This window comes from Apteryx rowi, unplaced genomic scaffold (assembly GCF_003343035.1).
Source record: "Apteryx rowi isolate R43461 unplaced genomic scaffold, aptRow1 scaffold_5, whole genome shotgun sequence".
NCBI classification, from domain to species: domain Eukaryota; kingdom Metazoa; phylum Chordata; class Aves; order Apterygiformes; family Apterygidae; genus Apteryx; species Apteryx rowi.
Window position 1 is genome coordinate 9,161,486 of NW_020450760.1, and position 19,966 is coordinate 9,181,451.

At 36.0% G+C, this 19,966-nt stretch overlaps 1 protein-coding gene across 6 annotated transcripts in view; it reads right to left on the minus strand.

Moving 5' to 3' along the window:
* The window catches only part of TTC8 (tetratricopeptide repeat domain 8), a 36,051-nt gene that overhangs the window by 11,604 nt on the left and 4,481 nt on the right, over nucleotides 1-19,966 (minus strand). For 2 of the 6 annotated variants that reach the window (XM_026079665.1, XM_026079664.1), the window contains 6 exons: nucleotides 17,519-17,582; nucleotides 17,193-17,352; nucleotides 16,202-16,291; nucleotides 12,739-12,783; nucleotides 4,884-4,969; nucleotides 1,390-1,477 (listed from right to left, as the gene is read on the minus strand). In XM_026079665.1, coding sequence (XP_025935450.1) covers nucleotides 1,390-1,477; nucleotides 4,884-4,969; nucleotides 12,739-12,783; nucleotides 16,202-16,291; nucleotides 17,193-17,279 — 396 coding nt within the window. In that variant the 5' untranslated portion in view covers nucleotides 17,280-17,352; nucleotides 17,519-17,582. The remainder of the gene's footprint in view (nucleotides 1-1,389; nucleotides 1,478-4,883; nucleotides 4,970-12,738; nucleotides 12,784-16,201; nucleotides 16,292-17,192; nucleotides 17,353-17,518; nucleotides 17,583-19,966) is intronic. The other 4 variants (XM_026079669.1, XM_026079667.1, XM_026079666.1 and 1 more) reach the window with 3 other exon arrangements.

Sequence of the window (19,966 nt, forward strand, 5' to 3'; positions counted from 1 at the left end):
ACTTGTATAAAAAGGGTCTTTATTTTTTAGCTTTCTTTCAGTCTTTTATTTTTCCATAAGTTACATTTCAAAGGAGATTTAGCTTTCAGTAAAAAAAGAATTTTGATAGCTCTTGTAATAATGAACATAACTAGAAAACTGATTGGTGCCATGGTGTCTATCAGTTTGCACAGAACTTGATGCAACCCTATTATTTTTCAATGGCTGCTTAACTCTAGCCTTCTTGTTCCAGTATTATCAGACTGAGAAGTAACTCAATGCCCTATTGCCTGTCCACCCACAGTCTATAAATCATGTTGTGTGATGCCTTATACTTGAGCTAGCTGGTCTATGGAGTGGGAGGTAGAAGTTCAAGTGCTGTTCCTACATAGGCTAGTAATGATATGGGGAGGGTGTGCATAGCTCCCATTACAAATCACTGGTTTTGTAAATCCAATTACTCTACTAATTTTATCACTCTGTGTAGCTCAAGTGTTTTGCAGAGTTACTCCTGCTAGTGACCGAAATCTAGAATGACTTAGCTAAATTGAGTAAACTAACTCAAACAAGCTGTTGTACTGAAGACAAGTCTTCAGATACCAATTATAATAGTTTAAATACTAAATGTAAATTACTCAAGGAATATAAAGGTACAGCAAATATCATAATATGAGCAAGTACCATAATATGAATATCTGAATTATCTACTAGTAGTGATGACTTGTTTTGGATAGATCTGTGACAGCTGGCTTGAAGGGGGCTGACAAATACCAACTGATTTCATCTTCTAGGACTAGAGGAAGCAAAATGCAGTCTTAGTTTTTCACAGACCATCTCTTCTTGAGTGCCTCGGAAAATGTCTAGAATCTGACGTGTACCCTCACAAACAAGTAATTCCAATGCTTAGCTGTGCCAGCTGTTCTTTTAAAGCTTTTAATGCCTTTATTTTGACATAGCAGTCTCTGTTTCAAGGTCTCTGACTGCTTCCTGTAAGCTCCCTTTATTTTGATTTTGCTTGTGAAACTAGGTTTTTGAGCTTCACTCGTCACTTACTGATTTATTGCATTAGTTTCCTAGGAGACCATAGATAACTACATTGTTTTCCATACTGAAACTCCAATAATTCTTTAGCTGTATATTCCTCACCAGAGTTGACTGCAAAGAACACAGTAAGGTAGAAGAAAGTTGGGTTTTTTTGTGAAACCTGGAAGCTCCAAAATATATTTTTAAATTATATACATCAATTCTGCTTTAACTGTTAACATGCATTGCCTCAAGTCAGTGCGGAGGTCATACATTATAAAACTTTACAGTGTATCGAGCTGGATGCTCAGCTATTCTGGTATATGGACTTTTCAGGGATAGGTTGGAATTTTACTTCATTCTGAAATAAGCAAATCAGTGACTTACTTTTGCCAAATACAAGATTGTATCAATCATGTCCTGTTGCTTGAGAGCGGACTTAAATTGTTTTTCAGCTTCTCGATACAATCCTAACCTAAAAGAGATAACAGATAGACATAAAAATTTTTTGTGTTTTTTTATATACTTATTACATTAGAAAACAGTGGATACTAAACCAAACAGGATCTATCCAAAAGTATACTTTATATTTGTGTGCATGTGAACAAAAAATATGCTCTTAAATATATTTAGGCTACAAAGACAAGCATTCAAAAACTATTAGAAAGGCAAATCCATGAAATCTTAAGTCAGTCCCCTCTTATACATGCAGCCTTCTGGTGCTATCTAATTGAATAATGATGTATTAGTTTTCATAGGACTTCTTCTTGCTCTATGCAGTAGTTAATGAGCAATTATTTTTTTCTCCTCATTGTGTGATTCTGTTCTTTATGTGTGAGAATACAGTCTATTTAAATAATGTTTTGAATAACTGAAGATAATGACTGGTGCTGATCACTAGGGTAGCCGAGTTTTCAGACATGAAAATAAGTCCATTAATAATATAATTGTGAAGTGAACTGACAATGTTTAAGATATAAAAAATTGTCACAAGCTTTGGGTGTCCTATATAAAACGCTTAAAACCAAATTTTACAATTTTGCATTTCTTGGTCAAAGCTCATCTTGTGTTGATTTCAGCTACAGTTCTTATCAGCAGAACACTGGGTCTCTGGGCATTGGCAAAACAAAAAGCATGTTTAGTGAGCTTGTTTTGAAAACTGGTGTGACCCCATCATCTGTGCCAGAAGAAAAGACAGAACATACATTTTCCAGTAAGTATTCATGGCCTCATCCATGTAACCATCACATACCTTTTGATTCCCTGATCTATTTGCTACTTTCTGTATTCTGTGACAAAGGAATCAGGTTCCTATAGACAAGTCCCCTTTGGTTCATAAACCCTATTTACCCCTAGGACAGATCCATTCTGATCAGTACAAAAGGTATTGAAGGCTGTCATATATAGGTGCATAGTGACTGATTGCACATCAACTTTTTTGACTGTTTGACCATATAATCTTTACACTCTTTTAATACTATTTTTATGTGCTCTTTTTTCTTCAACTGAAACAAGCAAAAAAAAATAAATCTCCCCACATAAAAAGATATTGCTGCCATTAGATCAGTGAGTTTCAGACTTTTTTGATCTGTGGTCCCCATGAGTTTCCCAGTGAAGGCACAGAACCCTGTTTAACACATTTACGCTTACTAACAATAGATTCCTTTCTCAGTTACTTTTGTAAGTACCCTTACAAGTAATCCACAGTCCCACACGAAAACTACTGCTCTATATACAGTAGTAGAGGCCTCTAGCACTTGGCCAAATAACAGATAGAAACAGTAAGATTGTCACTCTTTTGGTGGACCATGAATAGGGAGAGTAGGATACATTTCCAGCCGTTTTCATGGAAGTTTGCTGATTGCAGAGGAAGGTGAGAATTGCCATTCCTGGGTTCTGCCCAGGTCTCCAGAGGGGAATGTATTCTGGCTGGGGTAACTATGTTTCTGGCTTTTCATATACATGTGACAGAGAGGTCCAGTCTTGTCTGTCCCAACTGGCACTATCTCATTATAATCCCATATTTCTGCTCCTTGGGCATTCCTGCCCAGTCCAAAGTTGTCTTGTTTAGGTATTCTTTTTTTCTTCATCCTTCCTGACTCCTCTTTTACTTTGCTCTCCTCCAGCTTCCAATTTTCCTTTCAAAACATTTGTCAATTTGTGTTCTTGTATCACTGAGCACACAGTCCTAACTTCTTTGCCCAGAGAGTTCCCTTACTCTCCAGGTTCCTCATCCATGGCTACTAGGACTTTTATTGTTATTCAACCTGTCTTCACTGTACAATGGCTCTTGATCTCCTTGCTTAGCCTGTCCCAGGCTCCCTACACTCACTGGCAGCTTTCAATCAGCATTTCTTCTCTCCCCAGTCCCTATTCCTATCTATTGTCTCATTCCACACTGAGTTCCTGTCCCTCCTGCACATAAATCTGCCAGCTTAATCCTCTAGGCAACATTGTCCCAACAGAAGCTGGGATATTAAAAACCTTTAACTGTGTGTTGAAAAAATATGCCRTATTTTAAACTGCACCACAGCTTAGACTGTTCATGAAGACCACTTGTTGGCTTGCTCTTGGGGGAATGTATGGCATGTAAACCCTGCAGGAGTCTGTTTCATATCAAGAGCATTTGTTTTGCAATACTGCATTACTCTAGAATAATTTGCAGTGATCCGTATGTGCCAAATAAACTACAAAATGTCTCAGATTAGGAGGCTTGTATCATTTCAACAACAGTGAAAATGTACATTTTCTCACATCTAAATTGCCTTTTCTTTCCCTCAGCCAAAGAGCACATATACTAGGTGAGCAAAGAAACATAGTCAATAGGTACATAATGTATTCCTGATGTTGGAAGCACATATGCCTGCTTGGATGCTTTACTCTCTATAGCACTACTCATAAAAATCACGAAAGTGATGAATGACCTCTAAGCTCAAAAAAATCAGCCTAATCTACTAAAGAATGTCAAATAAAGGTTAAGGATAGTGAAGAATTTCATTAGTTTAGGCATCTGAAATGGTTTCAGACCACGATACATCAAGGAACATGGAATTTTAAAGGACTAACTGCTTTGCATTATCAGCCTGCTCATACAAGTATTGCTTATACAATTGTAAAGACTGCAGATGATGCTTCAGTTTTGTAATAACCAGTACATTCCTTGTGTTTTACATTCATGGGACAAGCAGTGTCCCAAGGAAAGGGAGAGCTGCCTCAGTACTTGTTTGAATTATGGGTTGTAACAGAAGCAGCTTCACCTGATTTGGCAGAACTGGCTGTCACAGTCATAGCTAGCACCTCAGCAACCAGTCCAAGCTGTGCGCAGCAAGCTCGCCTCCCTGCTGTTGCTGCCCTCTCTTCAGAAAGTCATAGTCCTAAGTCATTTGTGTCAGGCACTTGCGTCCTGGGTGCCACCCCTGGGCCTTGGCTCCATCTTTCAAACTGTTTGGTACTTCTTGGGCAATGCACCACTGGCAGAAAGCGTCTAACATAAATATTTCATTTTTTATTATTTCACTAAGTTGAAGCCTTCACTAGCAGTTATTTTCTCAATCTAATACTGTAATTTTTTTTGGACAGTTTGTTTTAACAACAGTTTTCTGTATTTATTTACTGAATTTTCAGGCAGTGATTTTGAAGCACTTTAACAAAGATGAAGATGCAAATAGTTCAGTTACTTAAAGGTAGTCACTGTTGCTGCCTTTACCTCAAGTAGTTGAGCATAATCTCCTCAGTTGTTAAAGAATATTTAACTATAAGCACAGTACTTGCCAGCTAAATACACAGTGTATTTCTCAATCTCCAATATTACACAGTACATACAGCAGCTTAGGTCCAGCACCCACACTCACTCATCACAGAAAAAACAAAAAATGGCTTACCTATAATAGCACTTCCCAATTTGGACTTTCCACCACCAGTCCTTGAACTGTGCATGCTCAGTGGCAAGGGCTGCCAAATCTAGAGCCTTTCAAAACAAACCCATCATTGTAACATTAATACTTCTTGTGTTTATGCAAAGAAAAAGAAAATGAAGTGAACAATGGAAAGACTTTTGTAAAGGGATAAGTTTGAGCAAAGAGCCCCAGTAAATTTGAGGAGGGTGCACTGTTTTATGTTTACTATTTTGTACAGTTTATTACATAAAATAGCTGAAAGGATAATTTGTCCCTATAAAAACATGTAATCCTAATAGTTTCTAGTAATTCCAAGAGAAAATATGAAATTCATTTGATTAGACTGCCGATTTGCTGCTTCAGAGTATACAGAATATTTGTATGAGCTATCACATTCTTTTCCAGCTTCCCATCTACCTTCACTACAGCTTGTTGAAAACAAGCAAAAATATACTAGAACAAACAAATCAGTTGAGCCAGTTTGAAATACTGAAAAAATTGTCATCTCATTACTACTATGAGGCTGCCTCCACTTCTGGGAACTCTCAGACATGTTCAGTGGGAAACACTTCTTCCTTTACAAAGCCTATGATGTAGATAACTATTCTATGAATTAAAATAGACAAATATTCTAAGAAATAGACAGCTACTGGAGACGGTGGAGTTCTAAAACCTCTTCCATCTGATATATCTGAAAAGTAGGTATGCTAATCAATGTGCTACCATGGGTTGCCACAAATAGAATCTATGCCTTTTCATGTTTTGCATGAAAAAGCAAATTTCAGCACTTTGGTCAAAACAAATTGATGCCTGTTCTGTACCAAAACCTACCAAATAAGCAATTATTAGTTTTCCTTTTTTTTTTTTTTAAATTTAGTTTCTCCCAGAATATATCAAAGCCATGCTACATTTGTTCCTTCTGTTTTAGGGATACCACCAGAAATAGTCTAAAAAGCTTTAAAGCAGTATTTTTGCAATAAAATATACATTCTTTTTTTGTAAATGTTTTGCAGACCATAGAATTAGAAACTAGACTTCTATTAGGAACAATATGGAAGAGTTCTGGCCACTCTGTAGCAGAGGAACCAATAATTTCCAGGATAGCGTCATCTGAATGTTCAAAATACCAGAAACAGCCTAATTTAGTGACATCTACCACTGGGTTTTATTCCTTTTCCTCCTGCTAATAAACAGGCTGCATGAACCTGATATTTGGCAGGTGTAGATTTGGCATAGTTCAGCAAAGTCACTGGAGCTATGACAACTTAGGCAAGTTGATGTCTTTTGACTTTGTGGAAGAGAATAATTTGTTTCCAGTAGCAATTCAGGCTATGGAGTTGCATTTACTGTCTCCTAAATCAGAAAGAGAGGGCTGTCAGTTCCAGCTTCTGTGACAGAATAGAGAAAACTGAGGAGCTCTGAATTCACTAGTTCTTCCAGGCATGTGGAGTCCTTGAAGCCCTCAGACAGGTGGATCTCACGGACCAAAGCTTATTTTGGTTGCCTGTTGTTGTTTCTTAATGGCAAATTGCACAATACGGCCTCTGGACACTACAGCTATGACAGGGAAGAAGTCTGCTTCAGGACAGAAATTATCAGTTTCTCTTCTCCACAAATACTTTAATCTGAAGCTATATAAGCAATTTTGTCCCAATACAGTTCACTGGGAAAATTTTGGAAAGCAGCTGAGATTGAAACATCACTTATTTTTCTTGTGTTCTCACATATAAAAAAAGAACCTGTGTGTCTGCCAAACCCCACACCTGTTTCTAATGCAGCATGAGCAGTCACTTAAAATGAGTATAGGCCAAACTACAAATAATACGTGTTTTAAAGAGCCTTCCTTTGCATGTTCTCATGACAAGTATTTAAGGAGAAAGACTGAATTTCAAACAACTATCCTTTCTGTAGCTATACATTCAGCTTCCATTCTGGTACCCTAATTGTTTCAGATAACTGTTTTATGCAAGGCTAACAACTCTGGTTCCTATTGGAGAGGGGGAAGCAAGAGTGCTTCAGGCTCAGTAGATAATAACATCAGCAGTTCAGTATCTATTTGTGCAGATCCTGAAATCTTATTACCCAGCATCAAGAAACAAAGCATGACTTAATTTTGAAACTAGTTTCTGAAATTAAGTAATTCCTGGTTTTATGTTTTCCTATTAAAAACAGTCAACATACTGTCTTGTTTCTGATATTTTACATGCAATTACAAAAATGTTAATCCAGAAATACTATAAATGTTACCAATATTTCTAAAAGGTGTTTGCCTGAAAAGGCTTTGTACATATAAATGTCAGGTTTTTGCATGCTAGTAGATATACTTTCTGCTGGCATCACAACAAAATCTTTTGATAATGTGGCCTTTGAAATATCAGTAACTTGATTAAAACAAACTTTTAAAAGTCAAAGCCTTCACCTTGCTATGTCAATACCAACTGCTAGCATAATTTACTCTCATAGTTTACAGGAAACTTTTTTTAATTGAAAAGTTTAGGTACAAATCAATGTACAGTCTGCATAGCACATTAATTTAAAACCAATCTATAATAACAATAATAGGTGTTCTCAGTCTCCTGCATTCCTGTGCCTTGCTGAGTATTAGTGTAGTTGCATTAATAAGCAGTAGAGGAAGACATCATGGATTGTGATTTACTCCTTTCATAGAATGGCAAATACTGCTATTTCTTTTCAAGGATTTTCACTTCTAATATACATCTTAAACACTGACCGTCCAAAAAGTTTTGATAGCTTTAGGATACTGCTCATTATCCGGGAATGCCAGTCAGCTGAAACTATTACTCTATAGCACACTTAGCACAGTTATTCCTGTATACAGTAATCTGTATCAATAACAATATCAGCCCAGAGAAGCATTTCAGAATTAATGCAAGAGATTTATTTTACTCTCAGTTCTTATATTTGTGCAAATAATAAATAAATAAATAAACAAACCCCAATACTTGTGTTTTTTTCTGGTGAAAAGCAGTTTTTATAAAGAATGAATCAGAGCAATTTTTAAATTAAAAAGAAAGCAGATGCTTTAGCTGTAACTATATTTAGCATCATTCCGAGAATTTTTTTACCATTACTCTCCTTCGTTAAACTGTAGTATAACTAAGACTTCCAAATTTTCTACCAGCTGTAACTCAGAATAAAACAGCTTGTAGGCTTACAAGCCTTTACTATAGCACTGCAAAATGAAATTCATAAATGTACATTTGTTTGAAACTTACTAATTTCATACATGAGATTGTATGCAACAAGAAAAATTAGATATACAAAAACTATAGTAAGTGTCTACTGCTTCTTTCTCATGCTGTTCAATGGCAAAAATTCTCCCAGTGACAGATATTGACTTGTTTGTAGATAAATTAGCATATGATAGTTTATCAGAGTGCTGAGTAAAGGACATCAGCCAGAGTCAATATAAGACAATTCCTTTTAGCAAGTGTCTTCAGGATTTTTATAGTTTGTTTGTAAATCCAGTACAATTCCATTATAAATAGTTTCCTATCAGAGAGTATAAACTTCAGACTGTTAGGAAGAACCAAGAAAATATCACAGGTCATGACTATTGACCTCAAATATATATTGTGCGTTCATTGTTCTCTCTCAGGACAAAGTGCATGGTCATCATTACTCACCTAAGAATAATGGCAGAATACGACGTCACGGTCTAACGCTGAAATAAGTAGAAGCTGAACTATTTTTGGAGAAGCCTCTTAAACTGCCCTGCTCTCACAGCATTTAGCCACAAAAATGTCTTTTAAAAGTAGCTCAAGGAGTACAGAAAGCCAGTTATTGAATATATATCAGTCCGAAAGTCAAACAAGTCAAGAACACTAATGCATAAGGTAATAATAATTTCTTCAGAGGACTGTTTAATTATTCATTAAGTAAAATGAAAGAATTTTGAATGTATTTTCAAGTGCCGAAGAAGCAAAGTGCTTCTCTTCTCTTCCTCCACCCCCCCAGTTTCTGATAATTGATAGCTTATAGATGTATTTACTTTTAATTTGAACTGAGTTCCTAGCACTGTTTGTCCGGCTGAAGGCACACTGATTAATGCTATTCCTTGACTGAAACTGCTGAGGCATTTTTTTCTTTCTATAGGCTGTCTGAATACTAAGCAGAACTGAAATAATAAAACTATCTTTGATTTTTAAATAATAATGAGGTGGAAAAAAGTACAGACCATTCTAGATCAACAAAGTGACAAAGGAAGGATACCCTTTCCACTACTTTTGTGCTTTGTTTGTAGAAAACTCTTCATATGAATTATAAAAAAATTGATCTTTGGAAATATTGGGCTAAAACTGCTACTAATTTACTGGGGAACCGTGGACGAAAAGAAACAATCTGCTTCTTCAGTTTCCACACTCTTCTTCAGGTGTAGAGCAGAATTTTACACGTCTTAGGTGCACATATAACTGCAGGAACTGGTCTTCCAGTTCCACCCATGTGGATGGTCTGCCAGCAGAGGCTTTTCAGTCTACAGAGTAACACAAGCAAGCCAGTTTCCCAGGCTTTGATCTAATAACTTCCAAGCTCTCATCTCATGCAGAAAAGTGTTTTTTAAGAATATACAACATTACACAGTAGAGGGTAGTACAAAGACGCAAGAGATGACACTGAATATTCTAGTGGATGATCAACAGAGATCCAGATCAACTTTTAAACTGTTAACATATCCTCGCTTTCCCTGTTGAATCCTAAATGACCAACCACTCCCTTTTCAGGGAGAAGTGAGAAGAATTAGTGAAATGCCATTGGTAGGACAGTGAAGTGTAAGGAGAAATTAAAGAGGGTTTTTTTGTTTGTTTAAGGAAAATTAATGAAGATAAGGAGGTTCAAATGGAGGCAAGGACATTATATTTAACATGGGGGAAAAGGAAATGCAGAAGAGCAAAAGAGGGGTAAAAGCAAGCAAGAGAAAGCAAGCAAAAGAGAGCAAGCTGAACAGAGAACAACTTCAAAAAATATCTCTTCAGCAATATACATTACATCATAAAGGTACCTTGGGCTGTGAACCGAGACACAAACAAAATTTCTACAGGATGCTATCATTAACCAAAAAGGTGGATCTCCCTGTCATTATACAACAAACAATGGTGATTAAGCTGACATTCTTTGTTTATACAGATTTAAATTTTGTGGCTAGGTTACTTATAAAAACATAGCCAAAACTCTTCCTTAAAGACAGTGATCCTGGATTCTCATCAGGGACTTCAAAATACATACAGTATAATGTAACAACTTTTTAACAAATTTTTCTGGAGTGCTTGGAAAATTGCTTGCATTATCTAAAATTATCTGTCCAGCCTAGAGATCCTGTATGTCCTTAAAGTGTAGCTCACAGACATGCGTGACATCTTATTAAGTGACCCTTTTATTCCTGAGAACTAGGTTCTCAGTAACAAACATGTATTTTCATTATTAGTGGCACAAAAAAACCACTTTCTTAATGTTTAGTACCAGAACAAGTAAATGTTAATTGCTATTTCTCTCTGACAGTTCTGACACTTGCACTTACTGGTTCAACCATGTTTTGGATTAACAGTGCATTGCAATTTAATACTCTTAAAAGAACTCTCTGCAATAAATTGACAGTTTGAAACTATAATCATTTGATACTAGATTAAAAGCATCACACTGCAGTACATTTGGAAACCATTCTGATCTATGTCAATGCCAAGAAAAGGTTTTTTGTGTGTTACTGATCAACTGGCTGAAAATGACAGAATCAAAGCAGCAACTTGGGAATTTAACTTCAGCTCTAATCACACATCAGAAGTGCTGCAGAAAATTCGGTAACTGTTTAGTCAGCTTCGCGCTATTGACATGAAACAGTCCTTTCATACAAACTTCAAGCAGAAATTTTGATTCCATTTCAACTGTGTGGTTATACCTAACAGAGTAATGAAATATTTTGACACTTTATTCATTCAGTAATTTAATTATTTTCCTGGATGAGCTTCCAAAAAACTTCTGCAAGCTTGATCTAAGTATTTCTGAAAGTTTAAACAGTAAGTACGCAAACTTGATCTTGCCCATTCAGTACAGTAACATAGGAAGAACAGCTGAAGAAAGGTTTTGGATAACGTAGGAGGGAAACTGTATAATTAGGAAAACTGTATTAATCTCAGAGCTAGGTAAAGTACTATAAAATCCTCAGTCCTAGGGCAGACTGTCAGATTCTGCTACAGAAGATGTTAAAAATCAATGGGAAAAACTTTCATGGAATAAATGTTATAGACAATGGTATGGACAATATAATCTTTCCATCAGGACCACAATATACCTCACCTCTAAGGAATTAAATTCCCAGAGTGTCCAATCTCCCGTTGATATTTTAGTTTACTGCAGTTTCACCAAATATCTTTCATTTCTATTCTTCCTTTACCTAACTGCATAAACAATCATCCCAGTAGTTCAAAAYGTCCAATGATGTTCAGTTCAAACTATTTTTGTCAGATTTTTTTCACCTTCTTCCAGTAATGGATGATCTTTTGTAACTTATCACTTAATGTCAAGCCTCAGGTACTCTGAACTTTCTAGGCAGTTGAGCTATCCGGTATGTAGTTCCAGCTATGCTGCTCCATGGACTCAAGCTCTTATTTGATGACTAATTTGGCTAGGACTCTTCCACGTGAAAAATAAACAACTGGGGAAAGGCTCTTATAAAAGTCTATAGAAACAGTGGCAAAGAATTCATGATAAGGAATTGATCATTCACTGACTCCCAGTACAAGAACAGAGGATAGTAAATGAAGTTAGTAGGTAGAATGCTTTAAAGGAAAAAAAAGTGATTTCTTAGTTATTATGTAGTTAAGCTGTGGAAGTCTTTCACATAGGATGCTGAAGATACAAAAACCTTACAGTGGGTCAGAGGAGGCTGATCAAGTTCACAGATGAGAAACCTGCCAACAGATGCAAGCTATCAATTGCACAAGAAATCCTTGAACTGCAAACTGCTGGAAGATGAGAGAGTAGTGGAGAGAAGTATCATTCTGCGCTTGCTCTAACATTATAACTTTTGCAGATGTTTTGACCCCTGTTTAAAGCAAGATATTTGGATAGATGCAACTCTGGTCCAATCCAGTGTGTCTGTTTTGGGGTATGTTGTGACACCTGCCTCGTGTGACACACCTACCACATCAAGGAGTGGTGAGAGGATGTGCTGTAATCCAGTTAAATTAACCACATACAGCAACTAGAATGATGGTAGTTGAAGGCAGACCCCAGCAGGACAGGAACAAACATAACAAAGCTCCAAATACCTAGCTGTGATACTATGCTGAATCTGCAAGCCAATGATTTGGCAATTTTTCTATAATCCAGACAGTAAAAACAAAATGTTTTTGGAACAGGTTTAGTGAAAATCTTCTCACTTCTCATATTCTCATGCTCTTTGCAGTGTAAGAAAGGCATTGATTTATATTTGGTTCTTATATTTTAGGTTATCCTTACAGTGTGGAACACTGAGTTTTGTTTTAAAAGAGATCAGAAAAGTATTTCAGAATCTCTTTACTCCAGTAAATTCTGTTAACATCAAATCATTAAATATGGGGGCCTATTCATGTTGATAGCTGAGGGACCTAATTTTCATAGCATTAGAATGTTAGTCTGCTTCTGAAAAAAGAGATGAACTGGTATCTTGGTATTTGTAAATTATCACACTTCTAGAAAGGATTTCTTCCTTTTTAATATCTTTCAAAGCTTCATTTCTGTACTAAGATATGACATACTAGTTAGATCCTTAATTTAGCAGAATACTGACAGAAATAACAGAATGAGACTTAATAAAAACTGAAAAAGAAATGTAGAGATTACTCACATTTTTTACGTCATTTTCATGGTGAAAAATATATTCGAACAATGCCTGTAAAGAGAATATTTAAAACATTGTCAAGTTTGAAGATAAAAATTAATTAAAATTATCCTAGAAGAATCCAGATTCTTGATTACGCTAGGCAGAAGTTAATTCTTTCTGATAGCAATCACATTTACAGTCACAATTGCCTAAATTTATATTTAATTATGACTTGAATAGAAAACAACTATAGATGTTCTACATTGTCATTAAAGGAAAGCTCTAATCTTTGGTCCTTAAAGTCATTTTAGAAAAAAAGGTAGCTATAATTTGAAAGTGATTGAAAATTTGAGATCCCAGTATTGTTTTTGTGACTTCTTAACTGTAAAATCAACAAGCCATTTAACAAAGACTTTTTGCAACGTACATTTAGGTGCTTAAAGTAGTTCAAAATCTAATTAACCTAAAACCAGACTTATTAAGAATGTAGCTGAGCAAATTTTTGTCATCCAGAAAAAAAAAAGTCTTTAAACCCTACAGAACTTTGAAATCTGCAACTTCCTTTTTGCTCATAAATTAGAAATGCTAACAATACTATACTTTTAAAACTTGGTGCTCASACACACCATCATAACATCAAAGCTTAAAGAAGTTATGTGCATCAGCTGAGCTACGGTAACTGTTCATAAGCATGTTCTTAGCCCACAATAATTGCAAGGCAATTATGCATCATAAAATATAAACTTCCCTAGCCAAAAAACTGTCACATAAAGAAAGAAATAATGAAAGAATGAACCAGCAATCCTCCAAAGGCTTTCCATGACTCTTCTGCTAGCTTTTCTTAGGCAAAATTATTAAAAGATTAACCTTAAGGAAACTATAGAATTGCTGATGAATTGTCATGTCTGATGAGGAAAGTAAATCTCAACCTACTTTTCTTCTACTTTTGTTCTGAAAAGGGTCTGAACAGACAACCAAAAGACAGTAAAGAATGATTAGCAAAAATACATTTATGGGGAGATTAGAATAGACAGAAGATGATTAAAAATGAAAATAATAAAAGAAGAGAAAATAAAGAAGCGGTGAAACATCTCCTCTTCTAGTTCAATAACAAGGAAGAATTTGACGAAAGCAAGCAAATCTAAAAAAGATAAAAAAGGACGTTTTTTGGATGGCTGGCATGAGAAATTTACTGCCACTATCTATAGGCCCTGACCATCAAACAGATTTAAATGAGTGGACATTCACTTGTATAAAGATATCTAGATTTATCTGAGTAACTCTATTAAAAATCCACAAGCTGAAAAAGATAAAACTTCCTGTTTCATGGCATAAACCAATTGCTAACTGAGATTTAGTAGAGCTCTCTCTAGGGACAGATGATATCTCAGATGTCTACTATGAGGCTTCCTGCACTAGTCCTGCACCTGACTAGTCAGACATAAGTCACTTGAAAACTTATTTTGCCCATTCTTGTATACTTAAACACATAGGAAGACATAGTCATGCAATCAAAAACACATAATCTATTTTAAAGACAGATGTGATAAGTATGCTTTGTAAACACATAAGGAAGAGCTGAGTAGGAGGAGCACATACCAACATGAATAAACAGGCTAATTATGTGAACTTAGTAGTTGCAGGATTTATCATCTCCTTGCACCTGGGAAAGGTGACAGCTCACAGAACTTTAAAACATTAATCAATGACTTATCACAAAGTACAGTCTGCAGTCTAACCTCCTGCTTTGCCTTTAGCCTTAATGCTATCTTGTTTAAAAAAAAGTCACAAATCCATGTAGCTCCAACTTTAAACTTAGATTTTGCATTGTGTGAAACATTAATGTCATAATGTATTAGCTTCATTATACTGACAAGTGCACTGCTGTCTACGGATGTTACCAGGAGGACTGTTGCTTCATATTTTTTGGCTTAAGCCTCTTTTCACACGAAACTGAAGGAAGACAGAGCTACTCTACCTAGGAGAAAGCTAATTTAAAAAAAAATTGTTAAAAAAGTGTTGCATGCCTGAGAGCTGTCACTGAGAATAAATATTTCATCTAACAGCTAACCTACCTACTTAACAATGTATAGAGTTACCCAACAATTAAAAGCTAGCTGTCTTTAAACAGATGAACTAATAAAGCCTACTTTCTTATGGATGTCTCTTGTGTTCCTTAATTCTTCCCAGGCTTCTTACATTCTCCTGTTTTATTGACTTTGATGGATTTAGAATGATGTCTGTGCTGACTGACTGGCCAGGACATAATTGGACAAAAGGCATGCATTTTTTTCAGAACTGATAAAGAATTGACTTGTAACTCTCCTCAGTGGAGATGCTGGTTTGCAAGTCTTTCTTATCTAGCCAGTGATAAGAAATTTAAGGAACACACTATAGCTGAGATCTATTCATCTGTCTAGTTTGGTTAATTGGCCAAAGGACAGAGATGTAAGTAGTGGGTGGGGCACACACTGATCACACAAGACCTATTTCCTCAGAAAATTGCATTGAAAAACAATGCCCTAAATCAGTCTAAATCAGTTTTTAAAAAGCAGCTTAAAAAACCCCCAAAGGAATTTGCTAATCATTTATGAAAAATGATTAACTGCAGTTTTAGGCTGGTGGAGCTGACTTCCACCAGCAGACTTTCTCCAAAAAGACTGAATATATAAAGGTTCTTTCACTTCTAGGTCACGAGCCAAATAACTCATGAGAGAAGGGTCCATCTGATAGTCCTTTGATACCTTCTGCAAAGTGAATTTTTGGTCTCAGCCCAACAGTTGTTTTTTGTGAATGAACTACGCACACAAAACATCATTATCCATACAACTGGTCCTGTTGGGGAAAGATTCAGCTGAAAGGCCACAGAGCGATAGAGCATTACACTACCTTTAGGTCCTCTCTAGTCAGGGCTGAAACACACAAGGTGGACAGAAATACTGATAAACCTATTCTGCTGGCAGAGAGCCTCAGTTTCAATGACTGTCAATCAAAAGATCAAAACTAAAAACAAAAATAAGTTCTGAGCGAAAAGATAAAATATTTATATATAAAAAGAGTATCAACTCATGCCATAAAATCAAAGGGAAAAATCCAAACCATTTGAACATTTTTAGGCCAGTATTGCCACCTATTTGTATGACAGAAGTACATTTCTGGGCACTGAGGAAGGTTCTGCTGGGGCTTTTTCTTTTTTTTTTTTCCCCACCCTTTTTCACTCCTATATGCACAGTTCAAGATTATTTACCAATGGAATATTTTATTCTATCCAAATGTTTTTCCCAGCTTATACTATCAGCATTACCTCTTCAGACATGTTTTCAGTTTCAAGTCTGATAACTACTGCTTGTGAACAGAACATAAATATGCACTATTTTTCTGAGCTTTACATCATTGGTCATGTCCACAATACCATGTATAATTACATTGGAATGATCCCAGAAAGTTAGAAATAGATATCAGAATGTCAACCAAAATAATTACATACCTTTGCCAGTTTGGGTTTACGGGCATATTTTGCTAAATTCAGTCGAGACATATTTATGAAAGGGCCGTCTGGATTTGTTAGCATTGAGGCCTGAAGGAGAGAAAAAAACTTTTCAGTGGGAAATCCCTTGCATTTTTAATAAAAAATTTAAAAGTATTAGCAGAAGTATACAAAGAAAAATAAAAATGAAGCATCTGTAAATCCATTGCTATACTGTGAAATAGGGGTTTATCTTACAGAATTTCAGTTTTTTGGAAAGTCAGGAATCTAGTCTAAGACAACTGCCTACTCCCATACAGTCTTTAAAAAAGGTGGGATGAATTGCCTTCTGGAGCTACCCTTCTCTTCCCTTTCTCTACTTATTATAATGTGCCTAAACAAGTAGCTTGGACTTACTGTTAGATGATCTGAAAGTAGGTGGGATACCTAAAAAAAAAAATCTTCTAGAAAGGTTCAGGGAGATGAGTTCATACCCAGGAGAGTGAGAAGTCATTAAGATATCACGTATTGCCAATAATGTGATGTTAATCTACATTACATATTCATGCCAGTTGCATTGTATTAATTTTGCTAATAGAATAGGATAAAACTAGTAAAGTTAATTTTCCTTATCTTCTGAAGTGACAGATACAGAGACACTAATAATTGCTTTTTAGTAAACTGAAAGTAAACTGAAGTTTTTCAGAGGAGGCTTCAACATGTTTGAGGTGAAATCACGATACAGACTTTTCATGGTCTTCAGTGAATAAAAATTGGTCTCACAGAACTTGTGATATTGTCTGTATGTACATTTTATACATAAACAGACTAGCAACCTAATGAGAGGTTATATTTTCAAACCCTACTTTGAAAACACTTTAAACAAGAAATTAAAAACACTGAGTTACCTCAAGCTTGAGATACAGCTTTTAAGTCAACTACAATGTCACTGTGCCATATATTATGGTCAAGAAAGCCATCTCTCTAAGAGCAGAGTCTAAGAATAGCTTACCGTTCCTAGCCTGGCATATCTCCCAGAAGCGCTAGTAATTGGACGAGCTGTGTGAGCTGTTCGAGGTGTTTTTATAGCCTGTTCCATAGTACCTGGCCGTCCACTTTGCGTGCTGGGTCTCACAAATCCTGTAATAGGTCTTCCTGACTGAGTTACTGGCCTGAAGGTGTTAAGCACATTATCCTCACGTTGAGTAGTATTTATCAATAGAGAGACTTTAAACACTTACATCTGAAGCATGTCATTTTAGATGTTAAGTTTAGGATTTGCTCATTTATGTAGAGTATTTTATGAGTCACATTTCCTATAAATAAATAATCACATACCTAACAGCTGGGCTGGGACCTCCACCTTGGCTAGTTCCAGGGAGTTTCAAAGATGTTCCTGGTCCTATAAAATAATAGCATTGCTCACTTCACACTGAGATACTGCACCCCAGTGCAGGGGAGTTTAAAAAATGTGTCTTTTAATAAACTGCAAAAATGGTTGGTTGGTTCAAACTGAGGAGACAGCACTAGGCAAAGAGGATGAGAAAAACAAACTGCACAATACTATTTTATTGTGGCAAACTGTCAGGCTACTATAAGAAATCTGTCATAATGAACATGGGAAAAAGTAATCCTCTTGGTAGATTATTTTAGTTCTGTTCTTCTCCTCATCTTTCCTCTAGAGATAGCAAGGATGTTCTGTTCCTTCTTACTTTTCCTCCTCATATGTCCTATAGCTTTCAATGAACTTGTCACTAGTACCTGTGCAACATCCATTTCACTCGAGTTTCAGGTACCATTTGACCCCTTCTTTTCAGTGAAGGCAGACAATATTGTCTTCAAATACAGACTACAACAGATATAGACTATTCTCAAGAGCATCTTAAAAGCAACAGATACTATATGAGTAAAAAAGGTTATCTGAACAATAAGATCAGGCTAACTTGAAATGGAACATTTTCTATCTGGGATTAAAACACTACCCAAACTTGATTAAGTAGGCAAAAACTTTTAGCTACAGGACAAATGGAGAATGATATTTCATGTCATTAGATCCATATACTTCCCCCATCCACAACGTAGAGTCTGGTAAAGCTCAAACTCCTCCATTTTCAAAGGTCATCAATGAAAATACTGAAGTAGTTTGGGCCAGGCAAACAGATGAGAAGTCCCAATTTTCACATCTTTCTGTTTTGATGGTGGATCACTAAGAAATACTAGTTTCTGAATGTAGGTTTTCAATCACCTTTACCCCCATTTTATTATAGTTAAATCAAGATCATGTTTTTCTAACCTTCTAAGAGAATGTCTCAGAGATGATTTTAAAAACTTGGTTAAAAGCAAGATAGGACATCTATACCTGCTTGTCTGTTCACTAGCTGTTACCATGTGCAGAAGGAAATTAGATTAAGTTGACACAGTCGTTTCTTGACAAATAGTGTTGTTCAGCTACTTATTTTCTAGGTACTTATGAACTGCTTTATTCTAAATGTTTTCAAGAATTGAAGTTAAATTGATGGGTAGATAACTTCCTGCCTCCTTTTTTTCAAAGATAAACCCCACATTTGCCCTTTTTCAGTCTTATCTCTCCCCCTCCTCAAACTGTAATTATCTCTGAGATGCTACCACTCTGTTGTAGTTAAGTATGAAGTTTATTAAACTTGTTCAAATTGATAACCTCTAAATCAACTTAAATACCTTTTAGCTCCCTTATCTCAGGCTGACATCAAGCACCTCTGTCTCTAATATTACAGTAGCTCCCTGACTGTAGCTGTATTTAGTCTTAGCTAATGCAAAAAAGGTATTAACTATGATCACCTTTGTAAATCCTAATAAATACGTAAGTGATACCAAAACAAGGACCAGAGCTCAGGGTTCTCTCTCTCCTGGAGAGCTGCAGTTAGGCTCCCTCTTGCTTACTTCCTCTTTATAGTCCTGCGAATCTTCCATTCTTTACTGCACAACAGGAAGAGTGGAACATTCACCCAGCCAAGTTTCTAACCTGACAGTTACGGCACTCTTCTGAGAAATGGAGAACTAGTGTTTCACTTTCTGAGCTTTTTTTTTTTTTTTTTAAACTATCACAATAATATGTAAACTGCAAGTCATTGCAATCCCTCTTTCAGACATGTGTTTGAATATCAATGATTGTTCTGTGGTTTTAGCATACTGGGAGAATGCTTGCAGGATATAGTTCCTTTGGCCTTGCCACAGGCAACTCAATTGTGGGTCCTTACTTTGTGAATCCCAACTGAACCAGGTATGAATAGATATCAAGAGGAAACAGCAATGCATCTGGCCCTAGCAGCTGCAGAATATATATGTGAACAGGAATCACCAAAAAGTATCATTTTCTTGTAAATCCTATATTATTTAGTAATTAATTAATGATGCAAGAGAAAGCAAAATTATTAGGTAGATAATTTTGCCTGAAAACAAAGATAGGGATAGATGCAAAATTGAAGTGGATATGTAACTGATGCAAAAAACTTTGAACTGCTTTGTAAGCAAAGTACAGACAATACCAGTTTTACTACAGTAGGTATTCTACAACTTTTTTTAAGAATGTCAAGTATAATTAGAATGGGGGAGGATATCTTGGAAGCTTTGCCTCAGTAAAAGACACTGAGTCAAGACCAAGTATGGCTAATGCATTCCAACAGGAACAAAAAAAGCCCACAGTCAACAAGCACCCTTTTTATTAAGTCATGTGTAAAAGTGGAAGCGATAGCTGTGCCTACCTTTTATATAAAAAGTGTAACAGAGAAGCAGTTCAGATATATAAAC